The sequence below is a fragment of the Choristoneura fumiferana genome, chromosome 18, assembly GCF_025370935.1.
Source record: "Choristoneura fumiferana chromosome 18, NRCan_CFum_1, whole genome shotgun sequence".
Taxonomy (NCBI): domain Eukaryota; kingdom Metazoa; phylum Arthropoda; class Insecta; order Lepidoptera; family Tortricidae; genus Choristoneura; species Choristoneura fumiferana.
In genome coordinates, this window is record NC_133489.1 from 21261298 (window position 1) to 21278319 (window position 17022).

The 17022-nt window shown below is 43.3% G+C and overlaps 2 protein-coding genes across 2 annotated transcripts in view; one reads left to right on the forward strand and one right to left on the reverse strand.

Moving 5' to 3' along the window:
• Nucleotides 1–2533: 2533 nt before the first annotated feature.
• Nucleotides 2534–5255, reverse strand: LOC141437604 (uncharacterized). Its single transcript, XM_074101041.1, has 2 exons — nt 2786–5255; nt 2534–2694 (listed from the first exon to the last, which is right to left on the reverse strand). The coding sequence occupies exons 1-2, from the start codon at nt 5253–5255 to the stop codon at nt 2534–2536; spliced, it is 2631 nt and encodes an 876-aa protein (XP_073957142.1).
• A 3572-nt stretch (nt 5256–8827) lies between these two features.
• LOC141437605 (neuroglian-like) overlaps nt 8828–17022 on the forward strand; it is a 10500-nt gene continuing 2305 nt past the window's right edge. Inside the window, exons 1-4 of the mRNA XM_074101042.1 lie at nt 8828–8846; nt 9208–9483; nt 16110–16251; nt 16982–17016. Of these exons, the coding sequence (XP_073957143.1) occupies nt 8828–8846; nt 9208–9483; nt 16110–16251; nt 16982–17016 (472 nt within the window). The remainder of the gene's footprint in view (nt 8847–9207; nt 9484–16109; nt 16252–16981; nt 17017–17022) is intronic.

Below are 17022 nucleotides of genomic sequence, written 5' to 3' on the forward strand. Positions count from 1 at the left end.
ACGGATCGACAGACGGACGGACGGATGGGCCGACGGAAAGATACACAGACAGACTCACATACGCATAAAATTAACAACCTGTGTCACTCCTAACAAAGACTTATTTTCTTGTCTTGTTGTTGTTTGTTGTCTTACTTGTTAAGATGCATCAAGGCCTTGTTGCATAGCGTGCGAGAGAAATGACCATACATACGCTCCAAAACCATAACCCCTGCCGTTTCTCACACTTATAAATAAAATAAAAAATCTTGAATCACTTCATAATAGAGTACATACAGTACATACTCGTACATATGCAGACAGACGGTGGGAAGCGACTTACTTCTATGGAGTGAAAATGTTCACGACGCTACTAAGAGTTAGGGAAATTTGGTATGTTTTCGTAGTAGGTTGCTGCAGACCACAAGTTTGGTACACACGATAAGCCATACTTTGGCCACCCAGTAGGAATGAAATTTTTACAGCCCTGCCTCTGGTGTTCTTGTAACAAATATTAATGTTTCTGACAAAAATGATAAAATAAACATACCCGTGTATCCAATATCCAATACATAAATAGTTTAAGAGTTGCACTCTTGCTAATTTCCTCTCGTCCGCCAACTTTTTGACTTCTTGATTTGTGTTCAAACCATAATTATTCAAACATAATTGCTTTTGAATATCAATCTCATTGACTTGACGTTGTGACAAAAATGTATTATAATGACGTTTAAATTTTACTTATCTAGCCAGTTATAATAATAAAAAAGGTACGAAAACTACTTCGATTGTGAAAACCTTTTTATTCACCGAGCCTAGATTTAGCGGCCGTAAAAATGCCGTGATATGTAGGAATTTATTTGAGCCTCACTGTAAAACTTGATATTAATACATACACATGCAATGTATGTTGAATGTAGACCTTATTTTTTAACTAATTAGTTTAGTGATTACACCTAGCACCTTTTATTGTGAGAATAAATATGCTTTATATAAATTAGTGGCGCTACTGTCTACGTAAGAATAAATAACTAATATCTGTTCAGAATTTGTAAGTTGAATTTAAACCACTTGTCCTAGATCGAAGCACCGCATTATAATGTATGTAAAGTATGCAATGTTATAATTTTTGCCGAGGACTGGGTCTGTTACTTAAATAATTATTATTTTAAATGACAATTTTAAAAGTAACTTACCTATTTTTCGTCTTACTTACAGTTTGTGTCCTTGCATTAATCAGAAATAATAGTTTAGGCGTTTCAACTTCCGAAAATAACAGATTTAAAAACAAAAAAAGTAAATACTAGACTCAGAAACTTGAACTTGATCTCTCAGTGATTTCATGCTTTCTTCATTTAGTTGTCGTATTATCTGAGCCAAAGGTGATGGTCACGTGACCACACGAAATAGTCGATACCTATTTACAATAGTTTGATTTTGTGACATTGACTCACGCACCCATATAAAATGTCACTACATGTTCGCTGCGAACACTGTCAGTTGTACTCATACAATGGTAAAATGCATCAAAATTTACTGCATCACGCTGCACTTTTGATGCAATAAAGTTACTTTTTTTTGGATTTTGCTTGAAGAGCATATCCATAAATTACTATTCTCAAAAAATCCTCTAAGAAAACATGTCCGTGGAAGCTATGCGGGGTGTCCGTAGGTTTGTATGGAAGAGCAACCCCCTTAAACCTCTATTTTGGACACTGACGATGCAAATACCCGGTCTTTCTGGACATCTTGATGAATATAAATACTGGATATATATTTTCAGGCGAAAGGTTCGGGGTCGGTGAAAGATTGGCGTTTATTTGTCGAAATCAATCTTAATTCTTAATTAATGAATGCATGGACCTAAAAGCCTCGGGTTCACGGTGGATGCAGGCCACTTCCAACAAAGCAACTGGAAGTCTATGGGGTGGCCTATGTCGAACAGTGATTGTCCTATGGCTATGATGAATCTTAAATCAATACGAACTAATTTAAGTTAAAATTCGCCTGTGCTTTCAATAAATATGGGCATTGTCTTTAATATTTCATACTAGCTTTTTGCCCGTGGCTTGGCCCGCGTGGAATTCGGTTATCGCGCGCTGTTGCTGTTCCCTCGGGAACTGTTCATTTTTCTGGAATAAACAGTAGCCTATGTCACTCTCTGACCCATGAACTATATCTCTATGCCAAAAATCACGTCGATCGTCGCTCCGTTTCGACGGGAAAAACGGATAAACATACAAACACACAAACGCATTTGTAGACGATGCGGATGATTTTAAATGCAAAGAAGTAGATAAGCTCGTAGAACAGTTTATTCCAAAGAACCGACACCAAAAGAACAAATATTTAAAAATTACAAAAGGGCGTAAGTGCGTGTGTGCCGCGCGCGGTTAGCCAAGGACGACTGACTTGTGTCCGTTCGTTAGTTTGAACGGCGCATCGCCCGACACACATGCAAACTACCTGACATGTGAAATATAAAAATAAAACTTAACTAATAATACTGAACCCTAATGAGCACGTCGCTAACACGCCCCACCCCAGTGCTGGCTCAGCACTCATTACTTAGAGGTATACGAGCGACGCGCGCCGCGGGGCGCTTCAGCATCCCAGACCTCGTCCGTACCTCGACAACTCGTATCCGACCATCGCGGCCGGGGAACACCTGCTGGATCAGTCCCTTCTGCCACACGTTCCTTTGAGCAGCCGGATCTACAATGAGTACAAGATCTCCTACCTGTAGCGATGGCTGATCCTGTGTCCACTTCTTTCTCGGGATGAGGTCTGGCAGGATTTCCTTTACCCAACGCGACCAAAACATGTCCGCTAACCTCTGCGATTTGCGCCACTGCTTCCGAAGATAAAATTTCGGAGTCGTCGAAAGATCCCGCGACAGGCAAATTGGAGGACGAGCCAAGGAGAAAATGGTTTGGCGTCAGGGTTTCCTCACTCTCGGGATCCACGGATACATGTGTCAGCGGCCGTCCATTGATAATGTTCTCCACTTCTGCCATTAATGTACTGAGTACTTCATCCTTAGGAGCTCGTTCTTTCAGGACGACTTTAAGTGAAACTTTTACACTGCGTATAAGCCTCTCCCACGCCCCACCCCAATGGGGGCTTTGGGGGGGTATAAAAGTCCACTGGACCCCATGGTTCAAACCTTCGTTTCTCAGGGTGTCTTCGTCCAACTCCTGCAGTGACCTTTTTAGCTCCGCGTCAGCGCCTCGCAGGTTAGTACCATTGTCCGAGTACAATCGCTGCGGCCAGCCTCGCCTAGCCGCCATACGTCGGAGTGCCATTATTAGCGAATCGGTAGTGAGCGAGTGCACCAACTCTAGGTGTATAGCTCTAACCGTGAGGCAGGTAAACAGCAGGCCATACCTGCTTTCATGTCTTCTTCCTACAGTGACCGCCATAGGCCCGAACAAATCCAGACCGCAAAAGGTAAACGGCCTCTGGTGGTGCGCCAGACGAGCCGCAGGTAAGTCTCCCATCTTCGGTACCTGTGGTTTCGCTTTTCTGATGCGACAAAGCATACATCGAGACACTACCGATTTGACCGTCGGCCGCAACCGTAACAAGTAATATTTTTGCTTGAGCTCATTAACGACGGTTTCTTGGTTGGAATGCGCGGCCCGCTCGTGGTAGCTGCGCACGAGCAGCCGCGTCAGCGCGTGCGCGCCGTCCAGCACGACGGGTCGCTTGCTGCGCGCCGGCACGCCGCGCGCCGCGTCGATGCGTCCGCCGCAACGAAGCAGCCCGCGCTCTAAGTACGGCGACAGCTTAACTAACCTGCTGCCGCGATCTATAGCTTCGCCTTTGCTCAGGGCGGCTATCTCGGGGCTGAAGGCGTCCAGTTGCGCTCGCTTCAGCAATAAATGTTCGGCACGCTCCATCATTGCGCAATCGATTTCAGCGTGTCTGTGTTTTCTGCATCTGTCAATAAATTTCAGGACAGCGGCCGTCGCCCTTAATAAGCGCAACCAAGAAGAAAACCTGCTCGGATCGGGAATAGGTATGTATTCGTTTGTAGTTTGCACTAAAGTTACGAATTCCGAGCCGAGATTTTCCATTTTAAGGTTTACCAAATCGCGTGGCCATTTACTTACATCTTCGTGAAGAAAATCAGGCCCCTTAAACCACTCGTTTTTAAAAATAGTGCTATCATAAACTTCACGTGTAGCCGCGTCGGCTACGTTCAGCTTAGTGGGTATGTAACGCCACTCGGCAGCGTTCGACAGCTCGTCGATTTCCCCCAACCGGTTCGCCACAAAGGTTTTGTAATTACGCGCATCATTTTTAATCCAGTGCAGCACGGTGGTGGAGTCGCACCAGAAGAACCGCCGCGCCGCGACGACCCTGTGCGTGCGCTGCAGAGAGTGCGCGAGGCGCGCCGCCAGCAGCGCGGCCTGCAGCTCCAGCCGCGGCACGGTTACCGGCTTCACCGGCGCCACCCGGCTCTTGCTGGCCACGAACGCGACACATATTTTGCTACCACTTTCCCATCGCCAGTAAGCAACGGCGCACATAGCTTTTGTCGACGAATCGCTAAATAAATGCAACTGCAAATTATTATAATTGTTATTATAGTCTGTCGTCGTAGCAAGCGTCGCGTTCGGCCCCGTAGCGGCGGGCGCGCTCGTAGCAGCTACGCGCAGTGGAATTTTCGTAGCGCTTGTAGAAGGTGGTGCGGCCGGCATGGCAACCGATGCGTTATCTATCTCGCTCGCCCCTGTGGTTGCATGGAGATAGCATCTAGGTATGCGAATATAATTTATTACTTTTAATAAATCTAACCATTCTCGCCACTTGTGAAATATATCGTCTGGTACGAAATCGTCCCAGTCGATGTTACATCTCCACGCGTCCTGAAGCATGAGTTTACCTTGAATGGTAAATGGAGCTAAAAAACCAAAGACGTCAAATATGGACATAACAATTGTGAGCATTATTCTTTTAGTGGGTTTTTGTTCGCTGTTAACTATGCATTCAGGAACGCGCTTCAACGATACATCGAACCCCCACTCATCCTTAGCAGGAAACCATATCAAACCCAGCGTCCGCTCGCCGTCATACTGTTGATGTTCGCCTAATTTCAACCTTACGGCCGTACTACCTAACGTTTCGTTCGCAATGCTGTCGAGAACCGTGGCACTGTTGCTAGTCCAGTTGCAAATCTGGAAACCACCCTCCCCGTGAATGTATGAAATATCTTTTACCATTTTTATTGCGGCGGTTTCATCAGGCAAACTATCTAGGTAGTCATCCATGTAGTGTTGGTCGCAGATGGCGGCAACGGCGGCGGGCATTATGGACGTGAAACGTTGAGCGTTTTTATTTTTTACAAATTGTGCTATGAAAGGAGAACAATTGGCGCCAAAAATGAGCGATGTCATAGCGTATGTTTTGACCGGCTGTTTGGAGTCGGTCCTCCATAAAAACCTGAGCGCGTCCTGGTCTTCGGGTCTGATTTTTACCCTAAGAAACATGTCCTTAATGTCCCCCGCTACAGCGACCCTGTTTTCCCTAAAGCGGACCAAAATACCAAACAAAGACGTAAGCAGGTCCGGGCCCTGTAACAGGTAGTCATTCAAGGACAAACCCTGACTTTTTGCAGCTGCGTCGAAGACCAGGCGTAGTTTTTTCTTCCTTGGGTTATCGACCCCAAAATGGGGTAGGTACCAAGTACGTGGTGATACGTTCGGTCGAACGTCTTTCACCTCCCTAGCGAAATTGTTAATAAATAAATGATTTACACGATCTTCGTACCTTTGAGCGTAAGCTTTATTCGCAGCCATTTTTTTCTCGACCCCTTTCAATCTATTAAAAGCATTATGGTAGCTACCGGGCATCGTGTAGCTTTCGTCACGCCATGGCAAACCGACTTGCCACCTGCCGTTGACCAACACCGACGTTCGCTCCAGCTGATCTAATGCGCGGACGTCTTCGCTGTTTTGGCGAGGTTTACTACAAGTGCCTAACGATTCAATAGAAAAGTATTGCTTTACCTGGTCATGGAGGTCTCGTAAATCCTTGTCATGATCGTCAACACACGCCGGCGCCGCTGCCAGCAGCAGGCTCGCGTGCGGCGCTCGGGCGCCGGGCGGCGCGAGGGCGCCGGGCGGCGCGCGCATCACTCCGTGAACGCACCAACCTAGGGGAGTGCGCGTAGCGACCGGCTCATAAGGTTTACCCACGCTCAGCTCTAACGGTAACAATAGATGGTAGTTATCCTGTCCTATCAGAATCTCAGGTATACAACAAGTATTACAAAACAATTTATCTTTTAATTTATGTAAATGGGCATACTGATTACAAGATACTGCACCCAAGTCCTGCTCGGGGAGTTTTAAGTTATCGACACTTCGCAATTTTATATTAAATACATTACTATTATTAACATCGGATATAGTTAAGGACAATAAAGCAGATGTGCACACTAATTCACTATCGCTCCACGCGCCGCTCACGCGCATAGTCTCTGAGCGGCCGCGCAGGCCGGCGCGCGCCGCGAGCGAACTACTAATTAATGTTATTGTTGACCCGTCATCAAGAAGCGCAGTTGTTGTTAGAGTTCCACTCGGTCCATGTATGTTGACGGGTACCACTTTAAGTAACACTTTCCGATCACTCGCGTTTATGTGCGTTAATGTTTCAGGCTTAAGTTCTGGGTTTGGCGGCACTGGCACATAGGAAGTAGAAACGCTCGGTGTAGGCTGTGGCGGCGCGCTATTTGCACTGCCACTATTTGTCTCGCTATTCTTGTTTACAGTGTAATGCAGCAGCCGGTGATGTTTCTCGCCGCAACCATCCTTGTCGCACGCGGGCGCTCGGCATGTCTCTCGCTCGTGCTTTGATATTAAACATTTATAGCATAGGCCGTTTTTTCTAACAAACTGCCACCGCACCTTGCGCAATGCCTTTTTAAATTGTTTACATTCCGTTAATTTATGCATAGAGGTACGGCAAAACAGACACTTGTTTTCGCTGCCGTCGGCTTGTACGAGAACGATTTGTGAGCGTGAAGATGCACTTTCGCTTGTCTTAATTTTGTGAAATTCATTTCTTGTAGCAGTTAAAATGCTTGCAGTAGTGGAAATCTTAACGGCTTCGTTATGAAGAAAATCAGCTAAAATGACTAACCTGGATTTTGTTCCTTGTTTGATTAAGTCATAACTGTAATCACACCATTTTGAGATTAACACAGTGGGCAGCTTGGAGAGAATGATGGTGACAATATTAACTCCCTGTAGGTACTCTTCTCGACCCACTGCTCGCACTGCCTCCACAAAACTTTGCACCTTCACTGCAAATGACACGATTTCCTTGTGATAATCCTGATGTAAAGGTTGAAGCTTTTTAAGGTCTTGTAGAATGCGTGAAATGATGCAATCGGGGTTACCAAAACGTAGCTCCAAGGTCGCCATAACTTTAGCCGGCGATGTGGCGCTTATAAACAACGCGGCGACTGCATCCTTCGCAGGTCCTCGTAGACACTTTCTTAGCCTCCATAGGTTTTCTTTATCAGTAAATTTACATATTTCGGTCGATTCCAAATAAGCCTGTTTAAATAGCAGCCACTCCAATTGGTCGCCGGAGAAATCGGGTAGGTCCTTCGGCGTACTTATGCGGCTGAGCAGACTTACATTAGGTACATTATTGACGTTTGGAGCGGTGAGATTCTTTAGTGCGCCGGCTAATACATTAACCGCGCAGTTCAGTGCTGCGACCGTGCCGTCGAGTGCGATGGGCGTGGGTTCGGCGCTCGGCGCTGAGCCGGGTGACCCGCCTTGGGCCAGCTCGGGGCTGGGCGCCCCTCCTTGGCCTAGCACAGGGCCGGGTGCCGCGCCGGATCGCTTGTCGGGTACCGCACCGGGTGCCGCGCCGGGTGCCGCGACGTGCGCGGGCGTTGACGCTGATGCGTGGTGGGGCTGCTCACCCGTAGTGAAACCATTTTCGGGGGTTCGCTGCTCCTCGTGCGGTTCCTTATGATCGCTGTGGCGTTCCAACCACTCTACCACGTCGTGGAGAGGAGGGTCATTTTCCTCGACTTGTGAACTGTATCCATTTAGGTCCTCCTCTTCGCTAAGTGCGGCTAGTTGCATCTCCAGAGTCTTGTCGATAATGTCCATCTCGATCTTGGCCTTTTGCTTGGCGGCTTCCAATTGCAATAATTTTCGTTTTGCTTCTTTAGATGCCGATGACTTTCTTGAGCCTTTGCTGCTCGAAGCCATACTGGCTTGTGACGCCGATAATTTCCTTTGCTGGACGTGAACGACGGGTCGGATCGGCTCCGACTTTATACTGGCGGGTAGATTTTCGATGTTCCCGAATTTCGAAAAAGCATCCGCTTGTTGCCGCGCTGGGACATCTGATGCAGTAGCAGTACGTCTACTCTCTCGTTCTGCTATTTCCCGACGCGCTTTAGCTTTTCGCGTTTCTACATTACTCGGCGTGTGGAACATTATGATCCGGTCGAAGTGACCACTTTGTAGACGATGCGGATGATTTTAAATGCAAAGAAGTAGATAAGCTCGTAGAACAGTTTATTCCAAAGAACCGACACCAAAAGAACAAATATTTAAAAATTACAAAAGGGCGTAAGTGCGTGTGTGCCGCGCGCGGTTAGCCAAGGACGACTGACTTGTGTCCGTTCGTTAGTTTGAACGGCGCATCGCCCGACACACATGCAAACTACCTGACATGTGAAATATAAAAATAAAACTTAACTAGAATACTGAACCCTAATGAGCACGTCGCTAACAGCATTTATAATATTAGTATGGATTAGCTCGTTTAATATTTCATATTCGAGTTTATTTTCAAGTAAAACAGCATTTTAATGTCGGAATATAAAGATGGTAAAAGTTTATGTTATGGCGACATGCCAAATACGTTCACACATTTTATGGTCGATTTTGTCTTGACTGCGCCATTACAAATTTATTGGTCTTGCAAACCAATCCCACACCAAATTTGGGAATAGGTACATTATGTATACAAAACTAATTCGGATATTTCACATGTAGGTACTACGTTCTTTTAATTAATCACGCTGCATGATAGTCTCTTGAATTACATAACTTTTAAACCATATGGGAATTTAAGGTCCATCATTTTTGGGACGCCAAAATCTGAATTAAAATAATGAAACAGTCGAAGCGACAACGTTTGCTTTCAAGTCCACCTTACAACAGTCTAATGTTCTTCTCATTTCCACAGCGGCGCCCTTCTTCACCGAAGAGCCCCAGTTCCAGAATCTGGCTGAAGGCGAAACGGCCGTCATCCGCTGCAAAGCCGACGGTACTCCCAATCCGCAAATCAAGTGGGTACACAACGGCAAGCCCATCGAACAAGCTGAACCAAACCCTAGGAGGCAGATATCCGATGATTCCATTATCATCACTGACCTGACGAAGAAGGATACTGGAAATTACGGATGCAACGCCACCAACTCCATCGGTTATGTCTACAAGGATGTCTTCATCAACGTGCAATGTGAGTGTTTTTTTTATTGTCAAACCAGTGTTAAAACTATGAATGTACTGATTCAATTACTTGAACAACTCCATATGAAAGAACTACTTACAAGCTTTTCTGCAACTACAATTACGCAGCGTAGCAAGAAGGTCAAAGCTCGTATGTAGTTCCAGAAAAAAGTAGTACCTATACTGTCACTGATTAAGTTTTTTTTCCTGGTTTTGATACTGGAGAGAGACAACAGACACATTTATTTTATGTAAGATTTCTGACATCTAGTTGGTACATACGAGTATTCAGAAGACGAATTTGTCTTTAGTCCTATTTAGCCGCTGGACCGAAAATATGCAATTACAGGAAATGATTCCGATTACGTATCTTTTATTCGCATTTTGAATTACATATATGTTATGTTTAGGAAACATGGAAATTGTTAGGCAATACAAAACGAAGAGATACAGGGTTCTATAAAATTATTAATGTTACGTTATGAGTCATGACAGATTAAACTAGTAGAGATTAGTAAGACATGTGACTAACGTTCCAGTTTTCACAATTGTTCGACCCTTACAAAACTAAAAATAAATCCCAAATAAAGAACAGAAACAATCCTCCGGAAGTATATTTCACTACAAATAAACCCGTCACGTCATAGTAAATTGGAGCATTCACGTTGTCATTCACAATTCCAGAGTTTTATTGAGAAAACTAACGTGCCGCGCTCCTACGGCCCACAGCATGAGTGTTAGTGCGTGTTACGAGCGTCCCTCGCTAATGGAAACGTCGGCTAAGACCGTTTGTTTGTTTACAATCCCAGTGGAACCGCTCACTCATTCGCGAATCGCTGGCTGTTTACTCTGAACTACGGTTTATGTATTCATACTCTCACGCTTAGGGGAGCGTTTGTCTGCAAAAGCTGAATAAATATGTTTAAGTGGGGATTTTCTCTCGCGATATTTTGCCGCCGGGAAACTTGATATTTGAGATGCAAAGCCTTTCCCGGGCACAACTCGTCTCATAGAAAGGAACTTTAGCGATTTGTTTAGGCTCTAATAGCAAACTGTACCAACATTTTAATTTAAGTTTTTTTTATCTGAACATTTGGCGGTATTTTATAGCAAGAAATCCACAAGTGACCAAGTAATTTAAGAAACAATCACATACAATAATCTCTTAAGTTTTTTTTTAGTTGCTCTATAGCAGCAAAGCATTCTATAGTACCTAACAAAGCAAGGCTAAGTAAACAATATAACTCAGCTAGGGAGCAGTCTCCCTTTCACCGGCATATCAATCAATGACAACGTCGATTTTTCCGACACACGCAAAGGAACAAAAACAGTTGCAGCTGTCCGTAGCGTCGCGTGTTGGTGCTACCTGGGCACAGAGCGGCACCCGCGGAAGAATGCGCGGGTGCGGCCGCGTCGGGGGAGACTGCAGTGTGCACTTCGTTGGTAGGTGCTGCAACTTTCGGGGGTTTAGTTGGGACATTCCTTGGTAGAGACATGTGTAATCTGTGTGAGCGGGATATACGATTACGGAAGATCGCGCTTGAAACCATTTGCGACCGAGGTTTGAATTATGTTATGTACTTGGCCCTTAAATTTTAGTTTATACATTTTAGCAATAAGCAAATTTTATGCAGTTTCAATCTGGAATAGCGGAAGCAGCACACAATACCATCTGGACAAAGAGAAAATCCTGGTTTTTCGGGACGAGTGGTACCCCCTACATAGGGGTGGATTGAACCAAGCTTAATCGCTTGATCCACGTGAGGGTGGGTTGCGGATATTGCGCTGTGACTCAGCGCGTTTTTTAGGGCTTTAACTACGGGGACAATACGGTTTACCGCTCAGTTATGTAACACCACTATCAACGAACAATTACCGCCGCGCTGTGGTTTGTTTGGGGAAAAACAATAGAACTAGAAATGTTTTGATGTAACTTCAAATTTCACTTGTATTCACCGAAACAATGTTTATTATCGATATAGTGAAAACTATATTCAAATCAAATCAACTAATTTCCTAATTTACTATCAAGCGCCCAACGTGTTGTCGGCTTAACAAGTACTTGACCATTTTAATGATAGCTTCATCAAAAAAAAAACATAGGCTTTTGTCACATTGCTTTTTAAGGGAATATTAGAAAAAAAAATACAAGTTTCTTGCGGCGCGTTCTTCTTGGATTGACGATCTGTCCGAAAGCACTGGTAGTATAAAAAAGTGACATGTAAAGAAGAGACCTTTCCGGCTTACTTACGGAATTTATTTTTTGATTTTGATTTGTGATATTGAACTTTAGAGTTGTAAAGTATTTCGTAAAATATAGTGACTGGCAACTTTTTGCAAGCCGTTGTGAAAAGGGCACATAGTAACAAGGCAAGGTGAAGTCGGGTCGAGCTCGTTCATAATATTGAGAGGGGTGCAATTTTTGAGTATAGTTTATTTTTAATAGCTGATGGGTCTAGCAGATTTTTGACAGTTTACCTACCTATTATGACATTATAATTAAATTAAAATAAGTTTGATCAAAAGATTACCCATTACGGACTTGTAAAACTTCCAATTCTAAACAAAATTGCGAACTCTTATACCTGCTAAGCTCAACAAGTATCTCAAGCGAGTTCATTGACCGGCGGTGCTAATTATGTTGCCATAGAAACCTAGGCTTTTGCGCTGCTTACGGAATCCTCCCGCCTTTGCCTTCGGTTTGCATGTTTTTTTGTCGTCTGCTGCCAAGGAATCATTGCTATTGTCAAGAAGAATGCGCCTCAAGAAACTTGGAAGAAAGTATATTTTTTTTATAAAAATTATATTACAGTAGGGAATATTACTGCATTTTTCTGCCGTCAGAGTACAGCATTAGCACAAAACAGTAAACAGTATTTTGAGTGTCTTAAAATGCCATAATACCATATTATTTAAATTAAATTTTCGGAAAATTTAGCTCTATCGTTACTATCGATGTAAATATCATGTTATTTTGTTACTAATTAAATATATAGGTACTAATACTCTTTGGTCATGATCAGTCAAGGCGACAAAATATAAAGAGATAAGGTACACCTACCATATACTTTGTGCCTCTTACTAGCATCGTAGGAAACTTGGAATGTCGATCGGCAGGTGAATTAGCGGCTGTCAAAAGCAAGTGTCAAATTTATAATGTGTAGTAATTGTCTTGGAAGTTTGTAGTCTGCTCGTATAGTGCTCGTCGATGCTTCCTCACTCTGACCAATGCCATTCAATATTCAAGGACATACATCAACTTCTTCTTGAATATGGCATTCTCGGTACGGGACGCGCCATCACCGTAAATATATAAAAGCTTAGCGTTTACTTATGCTATAGTCCTTTACTATGGTTAACTGTTCCGTTCTTGATGGAGTTTTATGACGCTGTCCATTGACCTCTCTTGTGTGTCAAGGGGTAGTAAAATGCTGGAAATGGTTTCATAACTCTTAACTAGGTTACTTCCCGTAATAAACTCGTATGAAAGCTAAAATGATTGTAAACTCAATCCCCTTGCTTCCGCAGTAACACGATAGAAGTACTTGTTCCACTGAGTTTGGTTGCGTTTTGCTTTTTTATAGTCTTTGTCAATTTTATCATAATCGAGTAAAGAGACGACCAAGTATAATGGTTTTAATAGTTACGTCCCCTTTAGGATCGGACTTTATTACATGGGGTATAAAAACGATCGACACTTAAACAGCAACAGCAAGATTTTCTTCTTATTTTGAAAATTTGTCTTCCTTAACCGGGAATCGGACAGGTAAAATGTAAAAATACTGAGGCAGCGCATACATTAAAGATGTGCCAGGCAAAGGATTCGGTGTGCGAGGAAAAATCCACCAATAAGATTGAATCAAATTTCTAGCCTCTCTAAGCGATGCTTTCCTATTGGTACGTTGTCTTAAAAGACAATTCGCTTCCTTACACATTTCTATCGTATAAAACTGCAATAAACGATATTGAGCTGCAAATACAAATACAAAATACCACCTTTTTTCCTGTCATGACTTCATGGTAATACAAATATACAAGTGATGATCGGTGCTACTTATCCGGCCTTAATGATTTTAAATCGTTGGCACTTGGCCAATACTCCCTTTCAAAGTGTCAATCCACCCGTGTGAACTTTAGGCGTGGCAGGGGGGGGGGGCGCACGCAAAACACTATTATCTTACCCTCTTTTCTCCTGGATAACGTTATTAAACCATCAAATAAACAGTCGGGTAATTGGTAGGTTTTATCAGAACTTTGGGTCGAAGATCTTTTAATGCTAAAACACGAAACATTTTTGATTTACACGACGTGTAAGAGATATGGTACAATACAATATAATACAAATATTTCTTTATTGATGCCAAAAGCAGTACAGTGACATTACAATAATATTTTCTCAAAGTCCGAAAAGTTGAATTATTCTTTACATATCAGAAGGTGAAGTGCATAGTTTTATGGTCAGCGAAAAAATTAAAAAGTTAAAAGATTGCAGGCGCGCTAGCTCGACAATAATGAATTATGCGCGCCTGCAATCAGTCACATTTTTTTTAAAGGTTAAAAAAGGCTATGGAAATGTTGGCACAAGTCGTACAGCCAAGTCTAATGGCCGTATCAGATATTTGTTGAACTCCGGACTTTTTCTATTGGGTCTGAAATACTTTGTGTCGTTTTCGGTGGAAAAATACACTTGCAGTTATTTTAATGAAAAAAAGGCGGGAAAGCATAAGAAAACATTGGAATAAAGTTAAATTATAATTATATTTTGAGAAAAAGTTATTCTATTTCAGAATTATTCACCATTTTAGAGAAAAAAGCTATATTAGTCTCGGCTGGAATAGCAATTGCTGGCTTCGTATTAGTTAAACGACTCGCAAGCTTCGTCCGTTTAATACTCATACTCAGCCAGCAATTGCCTACTTCCAGGCCACGACAATAATCTACTATTATAAATCTGAAATGGGTTGTTTGGCTAACCTTTTAAGGTCTTGGCTACGAGCTAGAGTCTTGGCAACCACTGCTTTTTCACAAGGCAACTTACATTGTTGAATACGAATGAAATAACCTTCGTTTAAAATAACAGTGTCCCATTGTGGAATAGCGTAATTAATGTATCCTCATCACATTAGTTGTTGCATTAATCGTTGTTGTCTATTTGTAAACTGTAAAAGGTAGTAGAAAGAGAAAATGAATGCGATTCTGTCTGCGAGCGCTTCAGACAATAAGGCCTCCGTAATCAAAATCTATAAACAGCCACCACCGTCCCCCTAAGGAGTCGGAAGCGCCGGCGCTGGTCGATTGGCCGCATCCTTCGTTCACACGCCCACACCTCACTCCGCTGAATCTAGCGGATATTGTTACTTGCGCCTACGACTAAGTTCGCTACGAGGGGCTAGGACGAGACAAGTAGGCATATCCCATACCACAGATTACATAATAGTTTACTACGTAAGAAATTCCACACTCGCGTTCGATAGCCTTTATATTCACCTACCAGCTGGTACACTTACCTTCGGTATAAGAAGCAGTCACAGACGGAATACATTTTCGAGTGACTACTGCCGTAGAACCTTTGTCATCGATAGTTAAGCGCATTATTAAGCCGAAATGGCAGTGACAGGCACTTATCGTCACTACTTTCTCTCATCAAATAAAGCGCATCTCAAATCAATACGTCTACAAAATTGACCTCTGATTGATCATAACTTAGCCGTTAATATTGAGGCGTTTGGGTAAGATGAGGCTTTGTATATAGGTTAGTAATACCCTAAATGAACACGTTCTATTCATCTTTGCTATGAGGGTAGAGACACAATATTGATATTCTGAGCGGCAAAAAATCTGGCCATTTTATTTTGTATTTAGAGTGGGCCATATTTTGTGCCCTTGAAATTATGACAAAATTAAACCAGGAATGTATCAAGTTTCAAAACCTAATGGTAATGGATGGCCGAGTGCAGTTCACCGTAACACGTCAAGTACTGAGTCATTTTACAGGAAGGCATATTTTCGGCCCCGAGGTATTCCCGGTGAGTCAGGAGGCTGGATCGATCGCTGCTCCTTAAAGCTCGAGTGCTTATGGAGAACCGGTGTTTGGATATTTTTTTTTTAGTCAAAATTGAGATTCATTCGAGCCTGTTTAGTTTCTAGAAAATATACATGGTGGTAAAAAACTCCCGTTTAACCCACATTAAAGTTACTGATTACTAATTACGATACAAGTAAAAAAGAAATAAAATTGAATCAAAAAAGTTTTGTATGGAAGTTGTGTGACAAGAAGGCTATCACAACCTTTTTTATACCCCTTACTTATTACCCCTGGTGTTGCAGATGTTTATGGGCGGTGGTGATCTCTTACGGTCATGGGACCCACTTGCTCGTTTGCCATCCAGTCGAATAAAAAAAAAAAGGTCTCTACCAATTACACCGTATCATACCATGACCGTAATAGCAACGTGGCAGGCAAAAATATATTATTTGTATTGAAAAGTATGAAACTATGCCCACCAGCACGTTTCCTAACGTGCCATGTATGCGCGTTTCAATCCGTGCCTGAGACGTTCTTTTTATGGTCATGGTATGGTGTCCTTATACCTGTGGAGTCCGGTGTTGTTACGCTACGCTTGTTATGGTCCCCAGCGATCCCGCCGGAGATCAAGGAGGGTCCCGAGAACCTGACCAAGGTGGACGGTTCCGAGGCCGTGATGCGGTGCCGCGTGTTCGGCGCGCCGCGCCCGCTCGTCAAGTGGATGCGCGAGGACGTCGAGCTCACCGGCGGCAAGTGAGTACAGCGCTCAGCTGCCTGGCCCTGTGTGGAGCGGAGCGGGGCAGCGGAACTGCGAAAGAGAGAGAGACATTTATTTACACATATTCGATACACAACCACGTTATGAAGAAAATTGAGCGGTTTTTTCATTATGCCGATATATACCGGCAACGCTATAATCTGGACATCTTTATGGTCAAAGTGAACAGACACCTTCTAGGCAAACGTGTACCATCTTAGGCCTCATCTTCGCCTTCCATCAAGCGAGATTGAGGCCAAACGTAAGCCTATTTTATATTTAAAAAAAAAAATGCATGAAATCTCCGGTCCTCTTCAGTGAATAGGGAGTTGGTAACTAGCTTTAAAATTCATACAAAACTGAGAAGCGGGGCGGAGAAATGAGTGCAAGCAGGGAAGCGGGGAAGCTCCGCGAACGGAAAATCAGTCCGCAATTCCGGACTGCATTACTTTCTCGCTCAGCTCCGCATCTATCGACAGACACAGACAGATACACTTTTTTCCCAAGAAAATCGTCAACTAACTGCAGAGGTACAGAGCATCACAACACAACACGACAGATAAATGTGAATGCGGCTTTTCTGACGTCAGTTCAGACCATCATTCTGGTCTGAATGACGACAGAATTACCGAAACACTGTTCTGCTAATGACCTCAAATGTTACTTTGCTTTTGACTCTGATCACCGACTACTCAACTTCTGATCACAATCTTAATGTTTCTCCAGCTTCAACATAACGACGGAAGGCGACCTGGTGATCCGCAACG